At 44.1% G+C, this 12,606-nt stretch overlaps 1 protein-coding gene across 3 annotated transcripts in view; it reads left to right on the forward strand.

The window, feature by feature from the left end:
* SLC24A3 (solute carrier family 24 member 3) overlaps positions 1 to 12,606 on the forward strand; it is a 357,605-nt gene that overhangs the window by 237,123 nt on the left and 107,876 nt on the right. For all 3 annotated transcript variants that reach the window (XM_032795892.2, XM_032795894.2, XM_032795893.2), the window contains exon 4: positions 11,089 to 11,163. In XM_032795892.2, coding sequence (XP_032651783.1) covers positions 11,089 to 11,163 — 75 coding nt within the window. The remainder of the gene's footprint in view (positions 1 to 11,088; positions 11,164 to 12,606) is intronic.

A 12,606-nucleotide genomic window follows, 5' to 3' on the forward strand; every position in this document is an offset into this window, starting at 1 on the left:
AGGACTGCACACATCCTATTACTTTCATTACTGTTAGCAAACATTAACTACTTTAGTAGTAGTTTACACACAGGGCTGCTGTAAGGGAAGTAAAGCCTTATGATCCTTATTTCCCTGATGTGGAAACTGAGATACACTTGACTATATTTGAACCCTGTGTCTAGTGGCTCCTCCCCTTAAGCTGGTGGAGGGGCCTTCCAATGTATGCACCCACCCACTCTCAGAATTCAATGGGTACACTTTACTTCTCTGTGTCTGTTTCCCATCCCATCTTTTGTCTGTTTAGACTGAATCCATTTTATAAACCTACTTATTTGCTTTGTTATAACTTTCTTATCTTAAAATTGACATGACACAATAACAAAAAGGATGGAAGGATGAGAATGCTGCTATTTAGTATTAAGGTTTACAATTCAGATAAATAATTAGAGCTGAGGAGAGTAGCCAAGGTTTGTGGAAAACAGCAGTTTTATAGTCTTCCGTGCAAGATATGCACTGGCTTTATCTTCATCTAAATTAAAATAACTTTTAAAATGTAGGAGAAAATAATGATCTTTCTGCTATTTGTCTTTCCTTTTTTACCAGTGTGTCTACAAAGGAAATTGTATTACTTTTTTATTGGGTGAGTTATCAGAGTCATTTAGATTGCTTCCTGAGCCCACGCCATTTATAATTGGAATTAGGTGGATTCTCACATAACAAATAGGCAATTCATTTCTTGCTTATCTCTAGCATTTCTCTTTTAGTTTTTTGCTGGAGTAAAGGTCATGTTTCAGAGGTATTCCCACTTGCCATTTTCCTGCTTGAGCGCCTGCATTAGCATTTCTGTGGTAATGTAGATCAGACAAGGAATTATCATGAAAACATAATCAAATATTTAAAGATATAAAAAGCTACATTGAAAGTTCTTCAGAAAACCTTTGTGCCTTGGTGTCCCACATTCTGCATCAAACACTTGAATACTGAACCAAATGTTGGCCTGGATCCTACAAAGACCTATGCATGGTTTTCACCCTAAGCACCATGAACAGACCCAGTGCATAAAGTTAAGTATGTATGTAAATCTTTGCCTTAGGGCTTTCTTCAGCATTTCTTACTCAGCAAAACTTCCATTACATGAAGGAACTAGCCCCACTGTGATATACTGTTAATGTCAAGAAATTCAGGCATCCTTGTTCTACAGACACCGACATGTGTAGGTGCTTGCCCAATGGTACCTAGTGTCCTGATAATAATCAAAAGACTTTCATTATTCTTGGTGAATGTCAGTGGGCTTTTCCTGTATAAGATGGGCTGAACAGTGCCTTTGGGGATCTGTCAGTCCAGATAAGAGACGGCTTTTGCCGTCCTGCAAAGCCTGTGGCTGTGGGCTTCCTCTAATTTGTGGGACCCAGAAACGTAAGCAGGAACCTCAGCTTTCATTAAGAATTTATAACGTTTTTAGCCATTTTCTCACACCAGTGGCTAGGATTGAAAGCTTGTCTCTGATTTTTTCCTGAAGTTCACAAATTATGATTAGTGTTGTTGTTCACAATCCCAGCAGAGCCACCTACGGCTGAGCTTTGGGTTCTAGAACAACCATAGCCAGATGAACCTGGATTTTTGGGAAGACCCCAGATGTACAGTTGTAGGTGACAGATGCCACCCAGGATATCACTAGGGTGACCAGAAAGCAAGTGTGAAAAATCGGGAAATGGGGTGGGGGGTAATAGGCATCTATATAAGACAAAGCCTCAAATATCGGGACTGTCTCTATAAAATTGGGACATCTGGTCGCCCTAAATATCACTGAGAGAACTTGGGCCACTGCAAGTTGCCTGCCAGCCGTCTGCCTATAGCTGAGCCAGCTTCTCTTCTGAGCATCCAGCATGAGCTCAGGCCAGAAGGAGGGGCAGCTCAGTAGCATGTGAGGAGCCTGATTTGGTAGACTGATCCCCAGGGACAGATTTACACCTTACACACTATGAGGCACAGCACACACACACACACGCCCGCCTACACCTGACCTTTGTGTTGCACACAGTTTTAGAGAGGCAAGGCGCCCCTAGAATGCTGGCGCCCCTAGGCACAGGCCTACTGTGCGTAATTGGAAATCAGGCCTTGCTGATCCCAGTGCTCACTGCCATTGACTTCTATGGGAGATGTGGGTGTAAAAATCAGGTAAATCTTATTTTGGTATCTAAATATGCATTTATGTGCCTAATTTCATGTACTCACGCTTAAATACTTTGGTTTTAACTTCCGTGCCTCAGTTTACATATCAGAGAAACAGGGATAATAAGGCTCTACTTCTCTCCCAGCAGGGTTGTATGTAAACTATTTAAGTAGTTAATGTTCGTAAAGTCTATATCAGTCCTGAACCTCTCCAAAATGCATGCCAAGCCCTCCAGTGTCTGAGGACTTAGCAGCCCCCAGAGCCTCAGCTGATGTGGACAATAGTCCTGTACAAAACTTTTCTACATATTGGCAACTATTGGCACAACCCAGCACAAGCAACTGAGCTTTACTTCTGCAGTTGTAGCCTGCTGGGAATGGGGCCTAAAGATCCACCTTGCATGCATAAGAACTCACATACAGGAACTCCTCACTTAAAGTCGTCCTGGTTAACATTGTTTCGATGTTAAGCTGCTGATCAATAAGGGAACATGCTCGTTTAAAGTTGTGAAATGCTCCCTTCTAACTTCATTTGGCAGCTGCCTGTTTTGTCCACTGCTTGCAGGAAGAGGAGCCCATTGCAGCTAGCTGGTGGGGGCTTGGAACCAAGGTGGACAAGCAGCCCCCCTATCCAGGGCCGGCTCCAGGCCCCAGCACGCCAAGCGTGTGCTTGGAGCGGCATGCTGCGGGGGGCGCTCTACCGGTTGCCGGGAGGGTGTCAGGCGGCTCTGGTGGACCTCCCGCAGCCACACCTGCGGAGGGTCCACAGGTCCCGCGGCTTTGGTGGAGCATCCGCAGAGATGCCTGCAGGAGGTCCGCCGGAGCCACGGAACCAGCAGACCTTCCGCAGGGATGCCTGCGGGAGGTCCACCGGAGCCGTGGGACCAGCAGACCCTCCGCAGGGATGCCTGCGGGAGGTCCACCGGAGCCACGGGACCAGCAGACCTTCCGCAGGGATGCCTGCGGGAGGTCCACTGGAGCCACGGGACCGGCGAGCAGCAGAGCGCCCCCCGCGGCTTGCCGCCGTGCTTGGGGCAGCGAAATGGCTAGAGTTGGCCCTGCCCCTATCAGCTCCCCCATCAGCTCCCGACTCCCTTAAGTTCCCTGTGCAGCGACTGTCCCTCCCCCCACTGCCATGTGCTGCTCCTGCCTCTGCCTTGGAGCTGCTCCCAGAGATTCCTGCTTGCTGTACAGGGGAAGAGGAGAAGGGGGGGGCTAATGTCAGGGTTTCTCCCCCTCCCCCTTGCTCCTGCACCCCACTTACCCCATCTTCCATAGAGCAGGGAGGACACACTACGGACAGAGGGAGTTTCTAGGCAGTAGCTGTGGGTCTCAGGTCTCAGCAAGCTGATTTAATTAACAAGGCTGTGTACTTAAGCCTGGGATCAGCTGCTTAAAGGGGAAATGCACATTTTTTTCTCTCACACACAGAGTGTGAGAGTTAACTCTTGAGGGCTCAGTCAGTTGCTAGTTCATTTAGCAGTAAGATATTCTCTGGGAAATATCCCACCCTCTGACTCCTCCACCTCAACCAAGCTTCACAATCATCATCACTGTGTACCAGTATTAAATTATTTGTTTAAAACTTATACTGCGTGTGTGTGTGTGTGTGTATGTGTGTATATATATATATAATATACACATGTCTTTTTTATGGTGAAAAAAAATTCCCTGGAACCTAACACCCTCATTTACCTTAATTCTTATGGGGAAATTGGGTTCACTTAACATCATTTCGCTTAAAGTCGCATTTTTCAGGAACATAACCTGAACTTTAAGTGAGGAGTTACTCTATCGGGTTAGACCAATGGTCCATCTAGCCCAATGTCTTGTCTCTGGCGGTGGCCAGTACCAGAGCTTCAGGAGGAGTATAAAGAACAGAGAAGTTGGAGTGATCCACCCCTGAATTCTCTTCCCAGCTTCTGGCAGTCAGAGATTTAGTATCATCGCAAGCATGGGGTTGCATCACTGACCATCTTGGCCAATAGCCATTGATGGACCTAGTCTCCATGAACTTATCCAGGTTTTTCCGAGTCCAGTAATACTCTTGGCAATCACAACATCCCGTGGCAATGAGTTCCACAGGTTAGTTGGGTGAAAAAATAGTTCTTCTTGTTTGTATTAAACCTGCTGCCTATTTCACCAGGTGAACCCTGGTTTTTGTATTTTGGGGAAAGGGTAAATGATACTTATCTGTCATCATTCATGATATTATAGACTTCTAAGATATCTACGCTTAGTCACATTTTTTTTAAAAGAACAGTCCTAATCCTTCAAGTCTCTTCTCATGTGGAAGTCATACTTTTGATCATATTTGCTGCCCTTCTCTGAACCTTTTCCAGTTCTACTATATCTTTCTTGAGATGGGATCACCAGAGCTGCACTCAGTATTCAAGGTGTGGACAAAGAATAGATTGATATAGTGGATTTATGATATTTTCTGTCTTATTTTCTATTCCTTTCCTAATAGTTCCTAATGTTCTGTTAGCCTTTTTGACCTCTGCTGCATATTGTGCTGAAGTTTCCAGAGAGCTATCTGTGGTTATCCAAGATTTCTTTCCTGAGTGGTAACAGCTAATTTAGAACTGATCATTATTAAGGCTAAGATTTTGTCATGGTTATTTTTAGTAAAAGTCACAGATATGTCACGGATAATAAACAAAAATTTACGGAAGCCATGACCTGTCTTTGACTTTTGCTGCTGCTGCTCCATAGTTTCTCCCACCACCATGGTGGCTGAGAGCTGTAGGGGTCCCCCTCTGCTCATGACAGCTGGAAGCTGCAGGGTGACCATTTTTCCCAAAGAGAAAATAGGACACCCCCCAGCCTCTTACCCAAGGTGTCCCCCACACAAGACTGTCGCACATCGCTGGAACCCTGAGAAGGATTCCCTCAGGAGTCTGTCACCAGAATCTTGCAGGAGGTCCACTGTCTCCTGCTGCTGGAACCCTACCAGGACCCCGTTGGCTTCCAGCTCCAGAGTCCTGCAGCCCCTGGGGCTGAAGCAGAGAATGTCACGGAGGTCTCTGGAAGTCACCAATTCTGTGACTTCCATGGCCTCCATGACATAAGTGTAACCTTAATCTTTATATATGCGTAGTTGGGATTATTTTTTCCAACTACATGTTTCGTACATGATGATTGTTATTATTTAGCATTGCTTGTATTAAGGTAGGGCCCACAGTGGGCTTGGTCCTGCATACAGTAAGTTGGGCACTGCAATAAAGAGCTCACAAACTGAGAAGGCTGGAGGAAGAAGGGTAAAACGTGTATTTTTTCCAGCTGGGCCTTGACCTAATTGGTGAATTTTACAGCAGAAGTGGGCCTTGTGGGAGTAAAGAGTAGTTACCCTGTTAATCAGTTCAGATAGGGCATCTGAGACATGGGGTAATGTGGAAGAAAACATAAAGATGGTTGTGGAAGAGTCAAACAAATAGAATCTTGAGACCAGGATCGTTGGCAGGGTCAAAGAGGAGCAACACAGTGAAAGGTGACTAGACAAACACGGAGGGACAGAGTTGCAAAGAGACAGTTAAGTGGGGGGTTTTACTGGCAGAAAGGGAAGTCAAAGAATCATCTTGCTAACTCCATCCCAAATCCTCAGTCTGGCCCTGTGCATGTTGTTGTGATCAAAAACTTTACATTTGTTGGGGTGGCAAAAAATTGTTTTGTAGCCTCTGCCCCGACCTCCACAAAAAAAAATACTAAGCCAGATTCTGCTGGGAAGCGCTCAAAGAAACAGTTATGCTCAAAACCAACAGGCATCCTGACCTGGATGAGGAGCAGCCAGAGAAGTTGTGCTGAAATGATACAGATGACATCTCCCTCCCCACTGAAGTCTTCACTCTAATGTTAAAAATAGACCTGTCACAGATTTACTGTCAACCGCAGGAGTATCATTATGCATTCTCTCCACTGTTCCTATGCGTGTGGCTTCTGCAGAACCAAACTTTTACGGAACTCAAGAACTTCTTGAGATCTTCAGTAAGTCAAGAGAGACTCAGGGTTTGCAACAGTGTCGATAAAACACCAACTATCAAAAAGCCAGAGTGTGACTGTCTGACAGATGAATGCATACACAAAAAGTCAGAAGGTCCCTCATAAACATTAGGCTGCTTGAGTTTGAGTCACTGCAAATGTTTACAGTAGATAAATAGTGTGAGACAGTGTTTACAATTAAAAATAGTTTTATAAAGCGACCAGATTTTCAGTATTTACAGCAAATTAAAACAGCCTTGTATGCAGTAATTCCTAATGGAGATTTATGTAACTTCATTTGCATCTCTTTAGTAAGATACAGTAATGGCTCCTAAAAAATATCTTTCTCTGTGACCAGTAATTCTCATTTTGATATGTTTATCTTGAAGAAATACATGATTTTAATATAAATTTTTAGAACAGAGGCTCTACCAACAATCCATGTCTAGGTGTAAAATGTTGCCTCATTAAAATTACCTGGAAAATTGCAGTCAGAGTGACAGAAGACTTCTAGGATGTGAATTGCACCTACAGAACCAATTAGCCACAGGTTGGAAGAAATTGCTGTTGAATTCCCTGAGAGAACACAAAGCAATTGGTAACTTCCACGTTATGGAACGGTACCTCTTCTGAATTATAATCATGAGTAAGGTATTGAGTGTCCTAGAAGCAAATTAAGGTACCATCAGAATAGTGGCAGTGACCATCGAGGCAACCTGTTTTACTAGCTACTGTGGAACATTGCAGAGGGCCCCCAGTGGCAGGAAGTCCACTTGAGGATGGTTGTCGTGGTTGAAAGCAGATTAAATCTCCCTTTGTGGGAGGTCTGTAGTGCCTAATGGCGGGCAAAGGTGCAAAGCATGGATACCAGGTGGCCTGGTTCCCTTGAACCATCTCTGGCTTCAGAGCTTCCAGTCTTGAGCATAGCTGGTGCAGTTGGAGGCCAGGGAGCCCATGCAGTGTGTTCTCTGCTGAGTCCTCATTCCTCTACTGTGCTTGTGTTAAATCCCTTGAAAATAACACACCTGTAGCTAATTGCTTACCGTGGAGGGATGGTACACTGGTGCTGTGAGAACGTTGGCATCCACCATCCCCAGGGAAGCAGTGCCACAGGTGTGTTAAAGGCCCAGTGCATGGCACGTGGTATTACACACTCTGAAATGGCAATCTCTTGTCCCTTCAGTAGCAGCGTAAAGCAAGCATTCTGGGAACATTCACAGGGCGGGGAGGCCACATGCACAACCCATGGGAGCAGAAGCCCAAAGGCATCACTGCTGTCTTCTTCAGGATGGGAAAGGGAAACTAAACCAAGCAGCCTAGGCCCCACTTCTGCTTTGCCAGGAGTGAAGTAGGGAGCTGAGGAGCACAGGGGCACCGAGGTCTGCCCCCTTGCTCAGGAAGGGAGGGGCAGCCAAGCATTCCAAGTGCCCCTACTGATTTTGCTGTAGGGGAAGGGGAAGAGGCCCACTCCACTTTATTGGGGAGCAGAGAAAGACAGGAGCCCTTTTTTCCAGTCAAATATGGGGATTCTTTCCTGCGTTCATTTTATTTTAAGATCAGCAGTTCCTCTTTACAGAAAAGGCTGCTGGCTGAAAAACGCCAAGGAGAGAACAGGGAGATGGGAATAGTGGTTCGATCATGTCAGCAGGGTGAGGGAGTTGGAAAGGCCTAGTTTAGCCTCGAAACAGTTATCAAGCTGTGTGGTTACTGGGTTGTAGGGTTTGTAATGGAAAAAGATGACCAGAAAATAAATATGACTGTGTGTGATCATTTAACTTGCAACAGAGAATGAAGCCAAATGAGGACAAATAATTGACTTTATTCAAACATAATTCCATCAGAATTCCAGACCGATTCCCACAGGTCTCTATTCCACTTCTCCAAAACCACCTTATAAACAACCATCAAAAACCCACAAAGAAACCCTGGGAGGTATAAATTCAGTAAAGGGGCATATGGGAAATTAGTCTATTGCAGCTAATGCTGAATAAAAGTGCCACAAACAGCTGTGGTGCTGAAGTTGCACAATTCAGATAAATTAAGTAATGCAATTAACGATCCCTCATATACAGTAGAACCTCAGTTATGAACACTTTGGGAATGGAGGGTGTTCGTAATTCTGAAATGTTCGTAACTCTGAACAAAACATCATGATTGTTTGTTCAAAAGTTTACAACTGAACGTTGACTTCGTACAGCTTTGAAACTTTACCATGCAGAAGAAAAATGCTGCTTTCCCTTTATTTTTTTTAGTAGTTTACGTTTAACACACTAATGTACTGTATGTGCTTTCTTTTGTCTCTGCTGCTGCCTGATTGTATACTTCTGATTCCAAATGAGGTGTGTGGTTGACTGGTCAGTTCGTAACTCTGGTGTTCATAACTCTGAGGCTCTACTGTATATAAATATGTGCAGCCAAATGCATCACTGTCCATACTCATTTCCTACTGCTTTTGGGGATCATTGATATGCTGTGTGATGGCACATCTGTGTTTTGTGATTTGGGGTACGTCTACACAGCAAAGAAAAACCCATGGCTGTCCTGTGCCAGCTGTCTCAGGGTCATGGAGCTCGGCCTACAGGGCAATTTCATTGCTGTGTAGACTTCCAGGCTCAGGCTGGGGTCTCACAGCCTGAGTGCCAGCCCAAATACAGAAGTCTACACAGCAGTGAAACAGCCTTGCAATCCAAGCCCCACGAGGCTGTCATCTGGCACAAGCCAGCTGTGGGTTTGTCTTTGCTGTGTAGACGTGCCCTTTGTGTGATGGTGGGGGTGGTGTTTTTTTAAAATACTCTTCTTTTCTTGATAGCAGTAGAGAGCTATGATCATGACCACCTGTTCCTAGGTGCTCACACTGGTAGAAAAGCTGCACTGAGAACAGTGTTGTACCGTTGCACATTCCCTGCTCCTTCTGTGGAGCCTACGGCCCTGATCTTGCAAACAAGGTTGTGCTTAACTTTAAGCACAAGAGTAATTCCAGTGGGCCAGAATTCTGCACCACTGAAGTCAATGCGAATTTTGCCATTAATGTCCTTGATGCAGGATCAGGCCCTTGATGCATAAGAGTTTGTATGATTAGGGCCTATGCTTCTTTACCTCTTCACCATCCCGAGTCATCACTAGCTCTCTGCAAGGCACCATTGGCAGTCCTGTCCAGAAATCAGTCTACATCACAACACAATGTACCACCGCAGGGCCCAGAGCTTGCTACAGCTTCTTTTTATGAGTTCAAACCAGTCTTTTTTTCCCTGCGCAGCTTGTAAAAATAATGCTATCGAGGGATGTGACAGGCAGCACAAAATATGTAGCCTGCTTTGAACTTTAAAAGAGTTCAGTCTCACTCCAAGGTTGGAAAGGCCACTGAGGTTGCAATGCCTTCAGTAGAAACGTAAAGAGAAGGGAATTTGTGAGACAGTGGTGCGCTCTATGGGCCCAACTGTAAAAAACTCTTATTTCTGGGGATCTGTGCTGTTCGCTTTCAGACATACCCAGTCAATTTTACTCCCTTTAACAGGCTGTGGCTTTAAAAAAAAAAAAGTAAAATTGCAGAAAGAGAGTTTCTAAGGTGGGGGTGATTTGCTTAATCAAGTGAGACAGGGACCATAAACGCTTGGCAGGGTGGAACTGCAGATGACAGGGGATGTTGTGGTACTGTAAACCAGCCCTGAAGCAGTGCAATGTTATCCTAACTCTAATGGTTCATTTTGCTACTCCAGTGAACGATATACACAATTTCATTTTCGAATCCACCCTAATACCATCGTTAATGACAGTAACCCCAGGCAAGACTGTGATCTTTACAGTATTATTTATTGTAACACCTAAAGATCTCCCTTAGTACTCCCTGTGAAACTTACTGATACTGTAGTCTGCTCGAATGAGATCCAGCAGAGAAATGTAGTATCCCAGTACACCCTGGGGCTGTTCCTTGGCTGCTGATTGAGATAGACAATTTCCAAATCTCTGTTGGGGATGCCAGGCTTATAAATACAGCATCTACCTCATTTTCCATGAAACCGGTAGAGCCAAATTATTGCGGACCCTACATAAATGCACTGGACGGGGAAAGAGCAGTCATAGTTCAACTGCAGGCACCCAGAGCGCAAGAAGGAGCACGCTAGCCAGATTTGGAAAGAGGACTCTGCCTCTTGTGTCTCCCCATTCTGCGCTGGGAGAAGCCCTGGCTAACCCGTCACCAAGGGAGTCCAGCATCTCACTGCTCTGACCTCAGCCCCACTGGATGCATAAGGCTTTGCAAAACCATAATAAGCCAGATCCTTAGCTGATGCAGATTGGAGTAGCTCCACAGAATGATTTAAACCAGCTGGGGATCTGCTCCTGTGTCGCATGGCTCTGTCTCCCCCAAAAACAGTTCAGACCCTGAGGAGGCATAGTGGGCTCTATGATTTTAGTTAACATTAAAATGATGAATTTACATCTTTTCCAGCCACTCATTTGGAGGGGGGCGGGAAGGGAAAGGAGTTCTTTCTAAGACTAGCATTACTTTGGATTAAATAAAATCCTAGGATTAGAATTCTAGGTATCATTCCAGGGAGTCTAAGCACAAAGACACTTCTTCGCTCTGCATTGAAGCACTAGCAATTGAAAACCCCTTCTGGTGAGTTCAGATTTTCATGGGACACACTCATACTTTAAAAAAAAAGAAAAAGACCTCAGATTTATGGGAAAGGGGGATAAAGGAGATATTGAACGTGTTTCAGCAACATCTAGAGAACTTAAAAAAATCATCTGTCACTGTCTGATGCTAAGTGACGGTGGCACTTGAAAACTTGTAAGAAGTTTTGGATAAATACTTCATGATCCTTCCATTAACTACTCAGATGGCCCATAAATTGCTCTAGCAATAGAATTTAAAAACCCAAGCTCAAGTGGGACTTTACAATCTGTGTCTTTCCCTGGCACCTTCTAAACTCAATGTTATGTTTTCTCTTTCAGGCCATGTATATGTTCTACGCTTTGGCAATTGTCTGTGATGATTTCTTTGTCCCTTCATTGGAAAAGATTAGTGAAGTAAGTATCTGTAGATGTTTCTTGGACCTGCATGTCACTTGAGTAGCAATTTCCCTTGAAAACCTCAAGATGTGTCCATAGTAGATAGCATTATATTATAGTTTCTCCTTGGTGGGTTTTTTTTTTAATGTAATGGGTAAGAAAACAGATGTTTGTTTACATTGGATTATAATATCGTGTAAATAATTGGTTTGGCTTTGTGTGTTTCTGTTATGGGAGCCTGCGTGTGCATTTCTTACTGAACAAATAATGTTTGTAGGGTACCCTTACAAAGCTTGTGATTGCCACTTCAATAACAATAAGAACAGTTATATCTGCAGAGCACTCCTCTCTTTAGCAAATAGTTAGAGGCCCTCTACGATAGAAGCATAAATACTATATAGTTAAAAACCTGGTGATGGTCTTGTGATTAAGTTGCTCATTTGGGACTCAGAAGTCCCGTTCCTGGCTCTGTAACAAACTTCTTGTATGAGACTTTGGGCAAATCATTTAGCCTTTCTGTGCCCCACAGGTTGTTGGCGTTTCTTCTCTCCCAACATTTTGTTGTCTTACCTATTTAATTCACAAGCTCTTCAGGGCAGTGCATGTTTGTTCAGCATCTTGCAAAATGAATTCCCAATTTTGGCTGGGACCTCTCAGTGCTACTGAAATAAAAATAAGAGCAATACAGTTCTAAAAATACAATCTAGCGTACTGTAATTCAGACGAAGATCATCAACAATTGCATATTTTTAGCCTTCTGATGAAAAATGTCTGTTTGAGCCTGGATTACATTAAAATAGACATTTTCCCAGTAAAAGCTAAGTTTTAAATTTTGCAGAATTACAGTTCTTCCAGCTTCTCAAACCTGTGCACTCTAAATTCTGATAAACTTCCAGTAAACCATCCCATCAGCTCCGCTGGCCAATTCTTTGGTTGTGGTGGGGGGGAAATGAGAGAAATTAAGATGTGTCTTGACTTTGACATGAAAATGTTGATCCACTGGATACTTCCAAGTTTCAAATGATGTTTTAAACCCGCTCTGCATCACACTGGGGCAAACAGGTCACTCAAAGGGGCCAAAAGACGACTATTTTGGACTACACACACGACAAATGTGGATTCTACTGCCCTGACATTGATTACAACAAAGTCTTGGTTTGGATTCAAAATTCAACAGATATACAGCAGTCTCCTTATATGTGCGGTCACTGGGCAGATGGAGGGATATCTGTGCTCCTCCTGCTTGGCTAAGGCCTGGTCTACACTATGCGTTTAAATTGATTTAAAGAGCGTTAAATCGATTTGACGCTGTACCCTTCCACACTACAACGCCCTTTATATAGATATAAAGGCTCTTTAAATCGATTTCTGTACTCCACCCCGACGAGAGGAGTAGCGCTAAATTCGATATTAACATATCGGATTACGGTTAGTGTGGACGGAAATTGACGTTATTGGCCT

Source organism: Chelonoidis abingdonii, chromosome 3 (genome assembly GCF_003597395.2).
Source record: "Chelonoidis abingdonii isolate Lonesome George chromosome 3, CheloAbing_2.0, whole genome shotgun sequence".
NCBI classification, from domain to species: Eukaryota; Metazoa; Chordata; order Testudines; family Testudinidae; genus Chelonoidis; species Chelonoidis abingdonii.